At 27.4% G+C, this 17,333-nt stretch overlaps 7 protein-coding genes and 1 long non-coding RNA gene across 8 annotated transcripts; 5 read left to right on the forward strand and 3 right to left on the reverse strand.

The window, feature by feature from the left end:
* Window positions 1-58: 58 nt before the first annotated feature.
* LOC118071839 (queuine tRNA-ribosyltransferase accessory subunit 2) lies at window positions 59-1,826 on the forward strand. Its single transcript, XM_035091278.1, has 6 exons — window positions 59-299; window positions 364-513; window positions 583-1,047; window positions 1,130-1,335; window positions 1,402-1,527; window positions 1,591-1,826. The coding sequence occupies exons 1-6, from the start codon at window positions 183-185 to the stop codon at window positions 1,703-1,705; spliced, it is 1,179 nt and encodes a 392-aa protein (XP_034947169.1). The 5' UTR covers window positions 59-182; the 3' UTR covers window positions 1,706-1,826.
* On the reverse strand, window positions 1,759-3,538 carry Atac1 (Ada2a-containing complex component 1). The gene is made up of 4 exons (XM_035091279.1): window positions 2,672-3,538; window positions 2,444-2,600; window positions 2,118-2,365; window positions 1,759-2,033 (listed from the first exon to the last, which is right to left on the reverse strand). Exons 1-4 carry the CDS (start codon window positions 3,056-3,058, stop codon window positions 1,803-1,805), a joined length of 1,023 nt encoding a protein of 340 aa, XP_034947170.1. The 5' UTR covers window positions 3,059-3,538; the 3' UTR covers window positions 1,759-1,802.
* An 87-nt stretch (window positions 3,539-3,625) lies between these two features.
* On the reverse strand, window positions 3,626-4,976 carry Aps (diphosphoinositol polyphosphate phosphohydrolase 1 Aps). Its single transcript, XM_035091281.1, has 3 exons — window positions 4,558-4,976; window positions 4,285-4,440; window positions 3,626-4,206 (listed from the first exon to the last, which is right to left on the reverse strand). Exons 1-3 carry the CDS (start codon window positions 4,654-4,656, stop codon window positions 3,901-3,903), a joined length of 561 nt encoding a protein of 186 aa, XP_034947172.1. The 5' UTR covers window positions 4,657-4,976; the 3' UTR covers window positions 3,626-3,900.
* Window positions 4,977-5,552: 576 nt separating this feature from the next.
* Window positions 5,553-11,343, forward strand: LOC118071806 (uncharacterized). The gene is made up of 9 exons (XM_035091217.1): window positions 5,553-5,781; window positions 5,910-6,871; window positions 6,963-7,060; window positions 7,144-7,372; window positions 7,448-7,565; window positions 7,883-8,030; window positions 8,106-8,902; window positions 9,787-10,925; window positions 11,012-11,343. Exons 2-9 carry the CDS (start codon window positions 5,956-5,958, stop codon window positions 11,179-11,181), a joined length of 3,615 nt encoding a protein of 1,204 aa, XP_034947108.1. The 5' UTR covers window positions 5,553-5,781; window positions 5,910-5,955; the 3' UTR covers window positions 11,182-11,343.
* A 453-nt stretch (window positions 11,344-11,796) lies between these two features.
* On the reverse strand, window positions 11,797-13,278 carry LOC118071780 (uncharacterized). Its single transcript, XR_004690939.1, has 4 exons — window positions 12,970-13,278; window positions 12,470-12,547; window positions 12,095-12,385; window positions 11,797-12,023 (listed from the first exon to the last, which is right to left on the reverse strand). It is a non-coding gene; the product is annotated as an uncharacterized lncRNA (long non-coding RNA).
* LOC118071779 (fas apoptotic inhibitory molecule 1) lies at window positions 11,904-12,665 on the forward strand. The gene is made up of 3 exons (XM_035091174.1): window positions 11,904-12,117; window positions 12,224-12,399; window positions 12,472-12,665. The coding sequence occupies exons 1-3, from the start codon at window positions 11,904-11,906 to the stop codon at window positions 12,631-12,633; spliced, it is 552 nt and encodes a 183-aa protein (XP_034947065.1). The 3' UTR covers window positions 12,634-12,665.
* On the forward strand, window positions 12,791-14,804 carry LOC118071777 (coiled-coil domain-containing protein 113). The gene is made up of 3 exons (XM_035091172.1): window positions 12,791-13,293; window positions 13,355-14,015; window positions 14,082-14,804. Exons 1-3 carry the CDS (start codon window positions 12,824-12,826, stop codon window positions 14,223-14,225), a joined length of 1,275 nt encoding a protein of 424 aa, XP_034947063.1. The 5' UTR covers window positions 12,791-12,823; the 3' UTR covers window positions 14,226-14,804.
* Window positions 14,805-14,869: 65 nt separating this feature from the next.
* On the forward strand, window positions 14,870-17,295 carry LOC118071774 (angiotensin-converting enzyme-like). Its single transcript, XM_035091170.1, has 7 exons — window positions 14,870-15,000; window positions 15,061-15,198; window positions 15,267-15,425; window positions 15,491-16,047; window positions 16,121-16,738; window positions 16,800-16,922; window positions 16,995-17,295. The coding sequence occupies exons 1-7, from the start codon at window positions 14,917-14,919 to the stop codon at window positions 17,191-17,193; spliced, it is 1,878 nt and encodes a 625-aa protein (XP_034947061.1). The 5' UTR covers window positions 14,870-14,916; the 3' UTR covers window positions 17,194-17,295.
* Window positions 17,296-17,333: the final 38 nt, after the last annotated feature.

Consider the following 17,333-nt stretch of genomic DNA (forward strand, 5'->3'; position numbering starts at 1 on the left):
GAAAAGTATCCAATCAGAAACAAAATGTGCTTTTAGTATATACATAGAACATTTATTACCTGATATAAGGTAGAATACAAACAAATAGGTTATCAATTACATGCACATAATTGTTCATACGGTTATATTATAAAACGAAATATTTTATTTTAAATTTATAAAGAGCTCCAAAAAATAGACAGATGAAATTTACAACAGAATCGATCGCACGATGTGCAGCACGACTAGGATTCCTTTCGGAATTGGAAAGATTTCCCGATTCAGTATATGAAACGCCTCTTTTATTACTTCATACAAGGGTATTTTTAAAATATTGATTTTGTAAACATATTTCATTACATCTATTAATCATAATTATTTTAGGGAGGCAGTATACCGCATCTAACCCAACCAATTTTAACTCAAATATTAACTACAGACAAACACATGTTGTCGATTCCATTACCGTCCATTATCACGATGAAGGATGCTACACAAAATTTAAACTCTTTATCAGAACTTACCGGTATGGAGGTAATGAACGTAAAGAAAATTTATTTAATCCAATTTCCTAGTGAATTTATTGTTTTTATGCATAAATAGAAATATCCAAACTTCTTAACGATCCATGATCCTGCAGTCCAAATGATTCCTGGGTATCAGAAACACCATTCAACAGCAGTATGGTCAAGACATGGAAAGCAATCATTAAATCCTGACAAATATATGGAGTTGGTTGAAATTTTTAAACCAGATATTTATGTTGCCCTTTGTGATGGTTATACCGATCATTCAAGTAGTGAAAAACGTATAATGAAAGCAGTTGAAAGGAGTCGTATTCAATTTTTTAAATGCATGGAAAGACATAAAAAATCCAGAATAATAAGTAATAGTGGAATTTTGGGACCAGTAGAAGGAGGATATAATTTAGCTGCTCGTAAACGGTCGATAGAGTATTTAATTCAAGAAGATGTTGATGGCTATGTAATTGATGGACTACAATTCGGTGGACCAACTGTTCAAGATATTCAATTCGAAACAATTAAAAATACTGTTGAATATACTTTGGTATGAAAATATTTGGACAGTTTTAAATTGATAAAATGTGTCAATCGACAAATCAAACAAAAGTTATTTTTTTTCTCTCTAGAGCTTATTACCGACTGAAAAAATGAAAGTATCATTAGGATGTTGGAATCCATCAGTTATTCTTGAGTTAATTGATTTAGGAGTTGATATATTCGATTCATCTTATCCTTATGTCATAACAGAATCATGGAAGGCTCTAACATTTATGTGCTTATTTCACAACCATTCAGAAAATCGAGAATGCATATTATTGATGAATGAATCAAGGTAAGAATTATTTGCATAATGATTATTTTGTATAAAATTGAAGTATAATTAAAATTATTTGTACAGATTTGCTAATGATTTTTCACCAATTTGTAAATTGTGTGAATGTTTAACATGTAAAAATCATACACGAGCATACATAAGGCATTTGTGTGTAACTAATGAGTTACTTGGATACATACTTTTAATGATGTAAGTTAATTTTAATTTGCTTCTAATTATAAGAATTACTCAAAATGTTTATTCTTATTACAGACATAATATACATCAATATTTAAAATTCTTTGAAACGATTCGAGAAAAATTGAAAGATGGATCATTTTCACAATTTAAAATACAATTGATAAATCATTTATCAAAGAATAGTTGATATTTATTTGCATAAATAAATAGAATTTTATATTTAAAAAAAACTCATGTTAAAATATTTTGTTCATTTATTTATGAATAAAAAGTCTAATCTACGTTTAATCTGGTAAAAAATTTGTATCTAAATAATTATATGACGAATCATTAAAATTTTGATAATAATAATCGCTGTCATAATTTTTTGATGAGTCAATAGTTTTTGATTTTTCAGAAACTTGTTTGCTATTTGTATCTAACTCTCCAACAGCACAATTAGCACAAGTTTTAGTAGAAGATTCGTTTTGAATTTCTGATGGTTTTTTTATAAGATCACGCCCACATATCGTACACTAAACAAAAGACAGTAAAATATAATTAAATGGATGATAATTCACGAATGTCTGTAAGAAAGTTTAATTAATAATTATATTTACCAAATTTTGTTGCTGTTGATGTACTACTATATCACTAATAGAATCATCTGCTGTAACTAAATCTTGATGAGGAAAAAATGTTGATTTCCGAAAAAAAGGATAACGATTACGTTGATAACGATAATGAAATCCTCTTTTTATGTCTAATTTAAATTTTGGACCTCGACCAGGAATCGGAAGACCTGCTCGTAATAATTTGATGAAATACTTTTGTACTCTACTCGAAACTTGTTTAGGAGTCCGATTTCCTATTAAATAAAACAAAAATTTCATTCAGTTTAATTATTCTATCTAAATATTTATCGATATAAAAATTAAACATTTACCTAAAGCATTTGCTATTTTTGTCCATCTTTTCATTTCTACATTTTCTGGTGGATATTCTATTAATAATTGTTCTAATCTACGTTGTTCTTCGTTTGTCCATAGTTGATTAAATGTTTCTGGTTTACTTTCGTCAAAAGCTCGTCCACGAACTAAAATCTGTAATATTTTCTTGATAAATAAAAAATTCTAAAACAATTTTCTTCATTATAAATATATTTTAGTGTTACCTTTTTATCCTCTGGTTCCAGTTTCGTTGATGTTTGAGTAGTAAAATGTCCATGCCTCGTTTGAGGTCTAATTCGTGCATCAGCATCTACAATATTATATTTGGTCCAATCTATATACGGAATTTCTGCAATTTTTTGAGGTCTTGACAGATCAAGAAAATGACCATTTTGTAATTGTGCTACAAAAGTTACTGGATTTTCTAAAGCCTTAGATTTAGATAATAACAACTTGTCAAGATCTTGTATTGCTTGTGTTCTCTGATTCTCCAAAATAACAATTGTCTTTAGCAGTGCAGTATAGTCTTTATTTCCTTTCAAAGCCAGATGATCTGACTCGAAATAAAATTCTTCATTCACCGGAACTTCATTAGAGGTATTTAAATTCATAATTAAACTATAATAATCATTACTTTTAAACTATTTATTACACAATAATTGTATACAAATTGAAACAAACGTGCTTTGAGTTTTTGCGATGTATATATATGTATTGTACTTTTGTATATTTACTGCATCGATGTATGTATAGTACGTGATTCAAAAAGTTGTGAAATTCGAACGCAACCTGACTCGTATGCTTTTGGGTTTGTATTGAACAATGTGATTGGTGAACAAATGAAATTGTGTATGTATGTATGTGAGAGTTCCATGATTTGTAACATCTGTACACGCTTAAATGCTAAACTCGAGGGATTTATACTAGCTATTTTCTAATTTTCATATTATAACTTTCTACTTATTAACTTATCATTATGATCCGAAACTTATAAAATTCTGATAACGTACTAAATTTTTCTTATAACTATTCTTTTTTTTCCTTATTATTAACTAGATGACTTATTTTATGTGAATGTATGTATGTTACATAAAAATATAAATTAAAGATAATAATGAATAAGATAGCAGTATAATAAAATAAAAAAGAAACTTATACAGATAATTATAACAAATATATTAAGCATATAAATTAGTTTTTATTTAAAATTATAATCCCCCGTACGCTGACAATAGTCATTTATAAATCTCCACAAAGAAATCAATCTTTCAATTCTTGGCCTCACATATTTTTCCACTTGCATAAACAACATCCATGAAATGAATATAATTATTATGTATAAAATATGTATGATAGTTGTTTCATTATCATCATCATCATTAATCATGAATGCAGTAATACAATAGCACATTTGATGGAAACAATTATTCGATTAAAATTATTGCTGTTAACATTAACTGTGTTTACATTGACACTGAGTGTCTGTTGATGCATTTGAGACAAGTTGAATTGTCGTGGTAGATAGCGAAGGATGATGTAAAGATGAGGAGTTTGTTAATGTACCATGTCGAGGATTGGTATTGCAGAGACTGTAAACATAAGAGCGTTGGACGGGCTTATGCTGAGCTAATTGTACTAAAGCGTCATGTATTGTAAACCATTGTCTTTTTCGTCCGATATTTCGTGAATCTTCCCATTCTGGTAATTCTTCTGTTACTCGCATCACCCATACTTGAGTACGATGTTTATGCTCTAGATTCTGAAATGATAATTGGAGTATTATTGTAAGATCTTAATGATGTTGTGATAAAGAATAAAATTAATCAAAAATATGAACCTCAAAGATACCAAGACATCTACCAAGTTGCCCTAATACACCAGCTTCTTCTCTAACTTCTCTCAATGCAGTCACTGCAGGATCTTCATTGGGTTCTACACCCCCTCCAGGTACTATCCAACTATCTGGCCGTCTACTCGATGTTACTAATAAAACCTATTAATTCATTTAATATTATTATATTAATAAAACATAATTATTAATAAAATTAATTCATCAAGATCTTCTTTGAAACAGTGCCCTCTGTACAAATGACAACAATACATTACTTACCTCGTCTTCGAGGTCGCTTTTGACGCAAATGCACGCTGCTCTACGTCTATAACCCTCAGAATCGTAAATGCGGATAGAATTTGGCTTTTCTTTAACCATGATGAATTAAATGATAATTTAATATATTAAAAAAATATTTGAACTATTTGTCAAACAGCCTGAATAGCCACCACCATCATCATCACTACCATCACTATTCTCATGGACCACATTATTTTAGAAATGTTTCAAATAAACATTATTTATCAATGAAATGATTCATTATTTATGAATTTTATGATTACTACCGTATGTTGAACTTAAAAAGTAGAACTTTGGTAGTAAAAATTACGACAAATAAGTAAATTGTAATTTTTACAACTATATAACCTCAAATTTCAAGTCACCATTAACAATAGCTTGATCAGTAACGACACCATCAAGCATAGTACAAACTTGGAGTCATCGAGAAAAAAAAAAAGAGAAGGAAGAAAGAGAGAGCTATAGTTATATATATGTACAGTTTGTTTAATAAATTTGTTTTAAATTATCTATATTACAATAAATATTTATTGATAAAATAATAAAAACGTAAAATATGATATTTAAATTTTCATCTCATTCATTTTAATAAGTTAATTATATAAAAACATTTGAATATTATTTTATTTTAATTTGCGCGCTTCAATTTTTCGAAGTAAAGAGAAAGTGAAACACATATATATCTACCATGTTGATCACGTGTCATATAATAACCCGGAAATGACATCAGACACTAGTCAAGATTTTCTATTAAATTAAAAAAAAAAATAATTTTTAACTAAAATGATTCATAGATTTATAGATTTTTTTTTATTATTTTAATTTAAAATATTAAAACAAATTTTTTTTTTAATTTTTCGTTAATATAATGTTTATAGTATCATCACATGCAAAAAAATATTCAATTTCCGGTCATAGTTTTCCGCAGACGCTACTTTCGTTTTTTTATGTACAGATATTGTACATAGGCAATTATACAAAATATATATATATTAAATAATGTGTATTCGTCATCACCGATTCACATACTAATGTTAATTACAATTAAAATTAATTCAAGCGAGAAAATTTTGTCTGATTTAATGCTTAGTGATAATCTGTGGCTATGATTCGATTGAATCAGACGAGTTTAAAAATAATCAGCAAATTTATGCAAATAAAATCACCAAATATATTCATAAATACTATAAATTAGTGAAACAGGTACAATATAGTAATTATTATTTTATTCTTAAAATACAAACATTGTATTTAGAATAAAACAAAACAGTAACATTAATACATTTTTTACTCATCAATCAAGTTGATTATATTTTTTGTTAAAAAAAAAGATTAAACGAAGAACTGTAAAAAAAGGAATCGCCAATAAAATACGCAATGGATAGTGCTATTGAGGTTATTACCACTAGCGATATAAATGGCGGGAATACTGAGGTGGCGCGCAACGTTGATGATCCAGAAGTTGCTGCTACAGAGATACAAAAGGTCGATGAGGAAACAGTAGTACAGCAGAAATTAGACGAACCAGCCAAAATGGAGGAAGAGGTTAACGGGGATGTCAAAAGTGGTATTGGCAAAAAAAGTATTACACCAGTAGCTAAAAGAAAACTTCGTAAATTTAAAGCAAATTCGACAAGTAATGTTGAAAATGAACCAGCTAATAAAAAAAGAAAACTCTCAGACAGTGTTATATCTTCTGAAGATTCTATGGATTTTACTGGGTTTGATAAAAATTCCACAATAATAGTAGAAGCTGCATCAGCAATCTTACAAAAACTTATTGCCGAAGCAGAAGCTCTTGATGCACAAGCAATGAAACGTATGAGACGGTCAGTATCAAAAGGACCACGACAAACAACAGACAATCACTCTGTAACGTCAAATATACCTGATGCTAATGATCTAAAAATGAGATGGAAGGATGACACTACGGATAATTTAGATAAGAAAGAATTTTATATTGATTCTGATTATGATTATCTGAAAAATAAAGATACAACGCATAATACATCAGTTTCTATTAAAAGTCCCATTGGGGTAAATCGACAAAAGGGATTAAAAAGTACAAATTTTACTAGTAGTGGTAGTGCTACTTCTACCAGTATAATGAAACAAAAATCTGTTGATATTACAAATCCATTATTTAAAGAACCTTTCAAATACGGTTGGAAAAGGGAACTTATTTATAATAAAGGAGATTTAGAAAATTCTTCACAAAAAGCAATAAAAGTTTTTTACATTACACCAAAGGGTAACAAAAAAGTTTATAATCTCAAACAAGTTGCTGAACATTGTAAGTCTAATTGTTCATTACTATTATCATTATTATTATTATAATTAACTTAACAGTTATGTTATTTATTCATTGATGTTTTTATTTGCAGTAAATACGAAAGAGCTAACGATAGATAATTTTACATTCATTCAGGAACCAATAGGAATAAATGATTCTGAATGTGAAATAATTCGAGAAGAAGATATAGTAAGTTTCATATTCAACATTTCAATGAATATCATTTAAAATAGATTAATATTTATTTTAATGTTTTTCTATTATTTTTTAAGGTAAGCACACCAGTTTTGACAGTTAGTTCATCCGGAGGTAAAAAAGGATCTGTAAGTAAAAGAGGAGGAATGTCCAGAAGAGTGATGAGTGGGAAATTGCCATCTGCATCTTATTCACCAACTCATCCTGTTGTTAAAAGCTCTGGAAAAATTATTCAAAATAAAACGAATATTTCTACTAATTCAAAAGCTAAAGTCATTGGCAGAAGAGGAACTTCTCAACAAAAGAGTGTGTAAAAGTATTTTTATTTTTAAATATGAATAATATATATATAATTGTATACATTGGAAAATTATCTTTTAGAAGATGTATCACCGCCAAAAGAATCGGATATAGTTACATCCTGGAATAACTCATCGAGTCAACGACGTACTACAGTAAAAAAATCAACATCATCATATAAAATGAAGCAATCACTCAAGTAAGTGAAATTTTATTATTTTTATGCAAATAAATATTTATACTTTTATAATACTTATATTATTTCTATGAAATTTCTTTTTATAGTATTAATTCAATGAATTACTTTGACTTTGAATTTTCTATCAATACATAGTCATTTCCAAATTAGATAAATATATATTTTCTTTAACTTAAACATCCTGATATTTCTTTATTTGAATACTATTATTTTTTTATATATTTAATATATTAAAATAATTAAACTAGAAAAATCCTTTCCTCTCCGTTTTCTACTCCACCCTACTCTCCTCCTATTTACGCACACAAATATTACAGGACTAAATTGCAAGAACCGTGTAGTATACGATGTTCAATGAGTATGGGTTTAATACCCAGTCTTCAGTGTTGTGTCTGTCTTTGTCTTTATCATCCAGAATGTGTTGATCATTTTGACGAATCAGTAGTAGAAGATTATATTTGCAAGGTAAATAAAAGAAAAATAATGACAAGAAAGGTTATTATATTTTTTATTATCAATCAATAAATTATAATTTTCTAGAATTGTCATCAACAAGAAAATGAAGAAACAAAAAAATCGAATATTATGACACCACCACCATTAATTCCAATTAGTATGATTAATACATCGAATTCTAAATCGAGATATTCTTCTCATGAATCAATATCAAAAACTTCTGAAAAGTCATCTATAGAAGCAAGTAATAATTATTCAATTAGTAATAAAGTTGATATTTCTGCACCATGGTTAAGTTCAAGAGTAGGGACTGGTGGCATAAGAGACTACATTTCAGATAATTTTGAACCTAAACCAGCACAAAATATTGCTATTTTATCTGGTAAAAAATACATAGTAGTACCTAAAAATAATGCTGGAGCTGTTCAACCAGCAATAACTGCTAAAACTGACAAATCAAATCAACCAATACCGACAGCTTCTTTCATGAAAGATCATTTTGATAGAGATAGTCTCAGTGCCGATAAGAATAGTTTACTTCATCAACAACAACACCTACAACCACCCCAACAATTGTCAGAATTTCAAGATAAAACAATGGAAAATAAATCAGTATTAATAGATAATAGTAATAAACAACAAGAAATGACAGAAAATATTTTAACACAAGATGCTTCAACTGTTGAGTCATGTGTGGATACTTTAGAAAAAATACATAAAGAAGTTATTTCTTTAAATACAACAATATTATGTGAAGATTTAAATATTGATCACGATCGAATAAGTAATGACGAAGTTTCAAATTTATCAAACTTACAAAATACACAACAATCATTAATAAATGCTAATTTGACAATAACTCCATTGCTAGTCGACAACATGTAAGTCTTTGCATTATTATTTAAATATTTTATTTTTCTGTATGAGGTTTTGGCAGTTGCTTTACATTATATACTTTATTTATATTCTACCTATGATGAAAATCTTATGATAATCATCATAATTTTTTTTTTACATTGTTTTCACAAGACCTCTTTTGATCCTTAAGAATATAATACTATTCGTAAAATCCAATAAGATATATTATAAAATTTAAATATATAGATATATATATTTGCAAATATAAAAATCTACAAAGATAAAAAATGAATTTGATTTTTCCTTGTTCTAGAAGCACACTGCCTTAGCTTCGAGGAGATAAATCCTTTGAAATAAATTTTTTCTGGATCATTTTCCATTTAATATTGATCTTAAAATATTGTTAATAATTTCAACATAATTGTAGTATCAATGTAATATGTTTTTTAGTTTACATAATTATTTAAAAAAATATTCAATGATTAAAAAATTACAATTTTTACCTTAATGCTACAATTATAGCGTTATATATAAATAAGTGCTTCAAACAAAAATCTAATTCATTTTTACTTTTTATATTTCCAGATATAAAGACCAGCCAGATCACAAAATTAAAAAATATTTAAAGCTGTTTAGTGCGTTTTCCGCGTTATCCTTATCCCTCAAAATATAACTAATCATTTCCTTCTTTGATCCTCATTTTGTATATAATAATGAACGTTAAAAGAATAGATTAGGTGTCCAAATTTATTTATTTTTTTTGTATTTTTAAATAACTATAGAAATAATTGCAATTTTAAAACTATGTTTTGATTTTGAATTGAATGACCGATTTTAAATTATAAACATTATTTTTTAAATTATAAAAACAGAAATGATAAAATTAAAAACAATTTTTTGTTTACAGGAAAAAATCTGGTTTAGCAGATCAACCACAACAGATTGATCAAAGGCAGTATTTCATGTCTACAGTTTGCGCTGGATACAATGCTTTAACAAGAATATTTCAATATCTCAAAGTACAAGAACTTCTTCGTGCTGCTCGTGTATGTAAAATGTGGAGAGATGTAGCAGCTCATCCAGCTTTATGGAAAACTGTGAGGATGAAAAATAGTCAAGTAACTGATTGGGATGGTTTAGTTGCTTCATTACAAAGACATGGTACACAACATTTAGATCTACGAAAGATGTTAATTTCTGGAGAATCAGATAGTACGTGGAAAAAATTTGTTTCTGTTATACCAAATGTTACAACATTGGTAAAATTAGAATTATGTAAATGTCCAGTCATGGTTGTCGAACAAGTCATTAAAGCTTGTCCTCAACTTGAAGTACTCAGTTCTATGACAATAAAGTGTGAATGGTTAAATCTAGAAGCAGTGGGTAATTTAACTCGGTGTCGAGAACTTAAATTAAAATCAATATCAGGAATGTCATTACATGGAGATTTGACACCTTTACAAAATTTAACTCAATTAACTCACCTAAGTTTAACATCAGTAAAGGAATTGGGAAAAAAGAAAATTGAAGTTTTAGGTTCATTAATAAACTTAGAAACACTGGAATTAGGAGAATGTTCAGACTTTCCTTCCAAATTCGGCACAGCTGTCTTATGTAAACTTATCAAATTAGAACGCCTAAGACTTGAAAAGGGCCAAGGAACTTGCTGCACATTTGATATTTTAAATGGAGTAGCTAAACTAGAAAAATTACAACAACTTGAGCTTGTTAATTTTGATGTTAAAAATGGATTTGATAAACGTTTGGCAAGCTGTAAAAATATTAAACGTTTATTGATTATACCAACTTATATATCTCAATCAGCAACATCTAATAATATGGTACTTGGTGGTGTTACGGAACTGTCAAACAGTCTTACTCATTTTGTATGGGGTGTCACATTGGAATTACTTAGAGTGACAGAGTTATTTGTTGATCAGTGTAATCAAATGAACAAACAGGTCTCTGGAGATTCTATACCAGTATTGAAACCTGTTCCATGTCTGAAATTAATTGAAAATGTTGAACAAGATGAAGTTCAAAAAGGTAAATATTTATATATATATATATATATATATATATTTCTTATTTGTTATTTATCAATACTAATATTATTTTTTATTTTTATATAGGTGATGAAAAATCATTAAATTTACCAACTCCTCAAGTTGATATTCTACCATTACCGCAACTTCAAAAGTTATTGTTAACAGCATTACCGAAAACACGTGTCAAAATATTAAAAATACCTTTCCATGCCACTTGGAGACAAAGTATCTCCGATACTTCATCACAATCATAGCAAATTAATAAATAATACACAAGTGTTTGTGACAATTAATTTTTCTACTACTGAGCCCATGAAAAACTTGAATTTCAATTTTACACATTTATTTCATATAATAATATTAATTATAGAATTTATTTGAGTAATTTTAATAAAAATTTCATTGAAAAATATAAAAAATGCTTATCTTGTAAATATAATAAATTTTAATTAATAAATAAAAATAAATCTTACGTATAAAAATGATTAAAAAATAGATATGTATGGGTATAAAAATTATAATCTTTTAAAAATATATTTCTCTTCTAATTTTTTTGGATTATGTTAACTTTAGAATTTACATTATTTTATTATGATTTTTAATCTATTAATTACATGTTTAGATCAATTTATTTCATTATGTTAATAAAAAAAAAAAATATTTAAGTTAAAAAAAATTATAAATTTTTCTTCAATTATATTAAGTTCTAAAAATGCATATAATTTTGCAAAAATTCATAATCTCTGTCAAATAAATTGTTTTGATGTAACAATGATGATATTCGATTTTTTCAATGGTGAAATAAATATTCATACAGACTATTGATGTATACATGTATATACACATAATTTATTTACTAGGTACATGTATTTAATCAATAATACATAGTGTCATTGTGTGACTTAATGTTCACATAGTTAATTAGCACCTATCAAGAAAAGGTGCCAAATAAAATCATACATTATTAAAGAAAATTATGTCAACTGAACCAACAGCACGTTGGGTGGTTCCTCTTCAGGATGGCCGTACACACGTAGTAGAATTCGATCATGGTACTGCCAGTGGACGACGAATTGTGAAAATCGATGGAACAACACTGATACATAGAGAATGGATGTTTCGATTAGTTGGCGATGAAACCTTTATGTTTGCTGGAAATAAATTTACCATCAGAGTAGATCCAATTACGGGTATATTTATTCTTTTTTTTCGTTCATTATTGTTATTATTCTTTATTAAAAATTTTATTAAATGTATCATCTTCTACGCCAATGACTTATTAAGATTCATTCACAGGTTTACGATACTCTTATACATTGTGGGTAAATGGAAAAAGTTTCCAAAGTTTCATTCAATCTCAGTCAAAAATTCTTGAAACTTGGATTACCACAATTGATGACACTGAATACCGAATAGTTCTCGATAAAGTTGGTCAATTAATACGTGTAAATGGAGAGCCTGTTGATGTTGAAGTAATGAAATTTTAATCATTTAAATATAATGATTTTATTGTCAATTAAATAAATAAATGATTTCTATTACAGAATCAATTCGTTGATGGTGGAGCTGAAATGCTTTTTACAGTTGGTGGAAAACAAGCAGTAATACAATCTTGTACATCTGAGAAGAAAAGTGATGGTATTAAATACATGCTATTCATAGATGGAACAGAAATTACAGAAAAAGGTTTATTGGCAGATCCGTAAACAATTGAATTAAAAATTTTAAACTCACTAAATTATTTTTGCTACACACACTCAGTTTTAATTTATCACCATCACTGAATTATCATCACAATAAAATAAAAATCAAAAAAATGAATGACTAGTATTTCTATGTATAATAGAAGATGAATTTCTATTTAGAAACAAAAAATCGTGTGTTTTGTAATATAAAATGTCGTCCATCACAAAAATGGGTGGATCAAGTTTGTTGATGCCGATGAGTAATGTTTTAGAAAATGAGCCTATTTATCAAAATATTAATACCGAAGAATTGAAGGATTATTTAAAAGATTCTATTTATATAAATAGAATTCTTACTTTGGAGAATGAAATATTTGAAAATTTTTTAGTTCATAATAATCCACAAGCGCTTGCTATTATGACTCAGACTTTAGAGACAACTAAAAAAGTTTTATCACAAAAATCTCATGGGTCTTCATGTTCTTCTTCAAATTCGTCAATTTCACATTTCTACCAACTTGGTCAGAATATTGGAGGAATCAAAGAAAATAGTCCTATGTCACCGGGAAAAATCAGCAACAGCAGTAAAAGTATTAAAAATATCGACAGTAATGAAAATCTTAGTAAAAGTCGTATTTATCCTTCAGTGTTATCAAATTATTCATCAACAAAAGGATTTCGGTGAGATAATGTCAATAATTAATAATATTGGTAATTTTACAAGAATAAAATTATTTTGTAGAATAACATTATCACATAGAATTGAAATGACAAATAAACAAATTGATGAAATGAAAAAACAATTTATAATTCGTGAAAAACAAATTGGTATAAAAAAGATGAATTTAACAGCCCAATTAGATGAAATTGAACTACGAATACGAGATATTGAAGAAGTTAAAAAAGAGCTAGAATATATTATACAAAATAAAGATGCAGAATCAACAACGAAAAAAATTCTAGCTGATAAATTTATTAAATATATGAAGACGTGGATGAAAACTGTTACTCATGTAATGGATAAATTACGTTTAAAAAGTTATTCTATTAAATCTCAAATAAAAAAAATTCAGCAACAATTAAGACAGAGAGAAGAATTTGAACAAACTTTTTATGTTATTGACTTTGAAGCTCTTACGATTGAAAATCAAGATTATTTAAAGAAAATAAAAACAACTAATAAAGAATTGATAAATTTGAAGAAAGTTTTGGGACGATATAATTTAAAATTGGATCATTTTAGAAAAAAGTTAGAAGAACAACGAAATAAAATAGATAATCTGGAGAAAGAAATAAATATAAAAGAAAATAATATTGATAAATTGAAAAAAGATATTGAACTTTTCAAATCAAAACTTGAAAATATAAATCAACAAAAATCTAAATTTCTTATTGATAAAGAGGTAATAATTGAAGAAATTAAATATAATATTTTACTAAACTATTTCATCATTTTTTTTTTATTTTAGTTACCTGATGTAATTGATTTTATAAAAATTCAAACAGAACTTGAGGAAATGAAAAAAACACAAAAGCGTATTGAGAGGCATAAAAATATTCAAATAACAGCATTAAAAACTTTTAAAAAACGTCAAATGTTATTACATGAATAATTAACTTCTATAAATAGATGAGATAATTGATTAAAATGCAATTTTAATTTTACATTAATTGATTTTTGTCTATTTTAAAATTTTTAACAAAGACAAACATCATAAATGTAATTATTGTTTTAGTCATTATGACAATTCATGACTGGCACAAATTACGCTATACATCTTCTTCTTCTTAACAGTAAAAAGACTCATAACTAAAAACACAACACACCGGAAACTATTAGAAATTTTTATCTATTAGATCATAGCTATAATAAATTGTATAATTACTTAGCTGGAAGAGTCTGTTTAATTGATCCTAAAATATATCATAAATAATTAATTATGTTCATCCCCAAAGCTGTCAATCAAATGACATACCATTAGATCATAGATAATTTACTAGTATGTCAATAAGATGGATTTAAAAATAACATGCTACAGAAGATTTTGGCTCATGTCATGGAGATGTGTTAGATGTTAGTGTAAAGTCACGCTTCATGCACTGACGATGCCTGTCCCTTCTTCCTCTTTTACTTTAACTTTGCTGATGTATCTTTAAAAATTACAGTCGTCTTTCTAGTTGCGTTAACTAAATATTTTTGCAAATACTTTAAGTCGTTATCGAACAGTTATTTGTGAAGACGCTGAATTATTTTGAGAATTCCAATGGTGTTTGGTATAAATTAATCATAAAAAAGAATAAGGAATGAATAAATTAAATCGTTTTCTATACATTAGTGTTTTAATTAATATACTAGTTGTTAACAAAAGTCATGAACGTTATTTGGAGGTAATATAAAAATTTTAAATGTTTAATTTTCAATTATTGTTTAAATATGTTTATTATTAGGGACTTAATCTTAATTTGGGTGAAGCTTTGCAATTTCTAAGAGAATATGATCGTGAAGCTTCAATTGTTTGTAATAAAATAATGATGGCACAGTGGAATTTTGTGACAAATATTACAGACTATAATCGAAGAAAAATGGTAATTATTAATTATTACATAAAAATATAAAATATTTAAATGTAAAATGTTTTAATAAAATGTTACAGCTAGAAGAACAAATTCAAAAATTGGAGTTTGAAAGATCATCCTGGAAAAAAGCTACCAGTTTTGCTTGGACAAGAATTCCTGATCCATTGACTAGAAGACAATTGAAGATGCTTGTTATTAAAGGACGAAATGCTCTGTCTAAAGATAAATTTAATGAAGTAATAATTTTTTAAATTACTTGATTCAAATAATTTTTGGATAATAAATGATGATTTTTGTTTAGATTCATCATCTGATAGTTGAAATGAAAGAACTTTATTCAAGAACTCGATTTTGTCCTTATAAAAATAAATTAGGTGGTACTGCTTGTAATCTTGAACTAAATACAGACATTGCTCAAATAATGGCAAAATCTCGAGATTATGATAAGCTTCTTTATTATTGGAGAGCATGGCATGAAGCAATTGGACCTCCATTGAAAAATAAATACATGAGATATGTTCAACTAGCTAATCAAGCTGCTAAATTGAATGGCTTTGTTGATGCTGGTGATCAAATGCGTCAAGTTTATGATGATGATGATTACTTTCAACAAAATATTGCTCAGGTTTTATCAGCTATAACTCCACTGTATAAAAATATATTTACATATGTTCGAACAAAATTAATCGATAGATACGGTGATAAAATTCGTCCTGGAGGACCTTTACCAGCTCATTTACTTGGAAATATGTGGGCGCAAAATTGGGAAGGAATTTATGATTTAGTTGAACCTTTTCCAGCAGCAAGACAATTTGATATTACTTTGGAAATGATTATTCAAGGTTTTACACCTTTAAGGTAATCATTATTATTATTAATAGTTGTTATTTCTCTTTTGTCTAATAAATTAAATAATTATAATCATTTTTAGAATGTTTCAAGTAGCAGAAGAATTCTTTACATCTTTAGGAATGAAACCAATGCCACCAGAATTTTGGAGATTTTCAATGTTTGAAAAGCCAATTGATAGACAAGTCAAATGTACTCCAAGTGCTTGGGATTTTTGTAATCGAATTGATTATAGAATTAAACAGTGTACAAAAGTAACAATGGAAGATTTATCATCTACACATCATGAAATGGCACATATACAATATTATTTACAGTACAAAGAGCAGCCATTGATATTCAGAAATGAACCATTGCCAGGTTTTCATGAGGCTGTAAGTGATGCTATTGAACTTTCAGTTATGAATCCTTATCATTTAAAGAAAATTGGTCTATATAATTCCACAAATTTAAATGACTATGAGACTACTATTAATTTTTTAATGCTAATGGCATTAAGAAAAGTTGTTTATTTACCCTTTGCTTATATTGTCGAACAATGGAGATGGAGAGTCTTCAGTGATGGTGTAGCCGATATGACAGCTAAATGGTGGGAATTAAGACTTCAGTATCAAGGAATTATCCCTCCTATTCCAAGAATTGAAAGAGATTTTGATCCAGGTTCCAAATATCATATACCAGCTGATATACCTTATATTAAGTAATTATATAACATTAAATTATTATTTAACTTGATAATTACATAAGTTTTATGTTAACAGTTATTTTGTCGGTGTTGTAATTCAATTTCAATTGTTTGAATCTTTTTGCGATATTTCTGGTCATACTGGAGATTTACATACATGTGATATCTATAAATCTCAAGAAGCCGGTCGCTTATTATCGTATGTAGAAAATAAATAATTCAATTAATATTAAATAATGTTAATAATTTGAATTTTGAATTTTATTTCAAGAGAAATATTATCATTGGGATCATCTAGCAATTGGCAAGAAATAATACGTATCATGACTAGAGGAAAAATGAACAGAATTGATGTTAATGCATTATTGAGATATTTCGAGCCACTAAATGAATGGCTTCAACAAGAAAATAGAATGGAACCAATTATTGGATGGATCACAAATCATGATGACACTGGTGCGTATTATTAAAGATGTTATTAAACAAATTCATTCAGATAATAAAGAATTTTTTTATAGCATTATTCGCCCATTGGTTTAAAAATGATTCTAGTGGAAAAATGATTTATTGGTGGATTTCAATGGCATCATTAATTGCAGTTCATTTAGTA

Source organism: Chelonus insularis, unplaced genomic scaffold (assembly GCF_013357705.1).
Source record: "Chelonus insularis isolate UGA/USDA-ARS -01 unplaced genomic scaffold, ASM1335770v1 contig_88_pilon, whole genome shotgun sequence".
Classification (NCBI taxonomy): Eukaryota; Metazoa; Arthropoda; class Insecta; order Hymenoptera; family Braconidae; genus Chelonus; species Chelonus insularis.

Excerpts from the sequence above, each read along its gene's own strand:
- LOC118071779 (XM_035091174.1), top strand. The coding sequence starts at position 11,904 with ATGTCAACTGAACCAACAGCACGTTGGGTGGTTCCTCTTCAGGATGGC. Across the intron at positions 12,118-12,223 it reads CAGAGTAGATCCAATTACGG|GTTTACGATACTCTTATACA; the intron begins GTATATTTATTC and ends ATTCATTCACAG. Across the intron at positions 12,400-12,471 it reads GAGAGCCTGTTGATGTTGAA|AATCAATTCGTTGATGGTGG; the intron begins GTAATGAAATTT and ends TTTCTATTACAG.
- Aps (XM_035091281.1), bottom strand. The coding sequence starts at position 4,656 with ATGGTTAAAGAAAAGCCAAATTCTATCCGCATTTACGATTCTGAGGGT. Across the intron at positions 4,441-4,557 it reads AAAGCGACCTCGAAGACGAG|GTTTTATTAGTAACATCGAG; the intron begins GTAAGTAATGTA and ends ATGAATTAATAG. Across the intron at positions 4,207-4,284 it reads GATGTCTTGGTATCTTTGAG|AATCTAGAGCATAAACATCG; the intron begins GTTCATATTTTT and ends TTATCATTTCAG.
- LOC118071774 (XM_035091170.1), top strand. The coding sequence starts at position 14,917 with ATGAATAAATTAAATCGTTTTCTATACATTAGTGTTTTAATTAATATA. Across the intron at positions 15,426-15,490 it reads CTAAAGATAAATTTAATGAA|ATTCATCATCTGATAGTTGA; the intron begins GTAATAATTTTT and ends ATTTTTGTTTAG. Across the intron at positions 16,048-16,120 it reads CAAGGTTTTACACCTTTAAG|AATGTTTCAAGTAGCAGAAG; the intron begins GTAATCATTATT and ends AATCATTTTTAG.
- Atac1 (XM_035091279.1), bottom strand. The coding sequence starts at position 3,058 with ATGAATTTAAATACCTCTAATGAAGTTCCGGTGAATGAAGAATTTTAT. Across the intron at positions 2,601-2,671 it reads TGGAACCAGAGGATAAAAAG|ATTTTAGTTCGTGGACGAGC; the intron begins GTAACACTAAAA and ends AAAATATTACAG. Across the intron at positions 2,034-2,117 it reads ATCAACAGCAACAAAATTTG|TGTACGATATGTGGGCGTGA; the intron begins GTAAATATAATT and ends TCTTTTGTTTAG.
- LOC118071839 (XM_035091278.1), top strand. The coding sequence starts at position 183 with ATGAAATTTACAACAGAATCGATCGCACGATGTGCAGCACGACTAGGA. Across the intron at positions 1,048-1,129 it reads ATACTGTTGAATATACTTTG|AGCTTATTACCGACTGAAAA; the intron begins GTATGAAAATAT and ends TTTTCTCTCTAG. Across the intron at positions 1,528-1,590 it reads GGATACATACTTTTAATGAT|ACATAATATACATCAATATT; the intron begins GTAAGTTAATTT and ends TTCTTATTACAG.
- LOC118071806 (XM_035091217.1), top strand. The coding sequence starts at position 5,956 with ATGGATAGTGCTATTGAGGTTATTACCACTAGCGATATAAATGGCGGG. Across the intron at positions 8,903-9,786 it reads CCATTGCTAGTCGACAACAT|GAAAAAATCTGGTTTAGCAG; the intron begins GTAAGTCTTTGC and ends TTTTGTTTACAG. Across the intron at positions 10,926-11,011 it reads ACAAGATGAAGTTCAAAAAG|GTGATGAAAAATCATTAAAT; the intron begins GTAAATATTTAT and ends ATTTTTATATAG.
- LOC118071777 (XM_035091172.1), top strand. The coding sequence starts at position 12,824 with ATGTCGTCCATCACAAAAATGGGTGGATCAAGTTTGTTGATGCCGATG. Across the intron at positions 13,294-13,354 it reads TCATCAACAAAAGGATTTCG|AATAACATTATCACATAGAA; the intron begins GTGAGATAATGT and ends ATTATTTTGTAG. Across the intron at positions 14,016-14,081 it reads AATTTCTTATTGATAAAGAG|TTACCTGATGTAATTGATTT; the intron begins GTAATAATTGAA and ends TTTTTATTTTAG.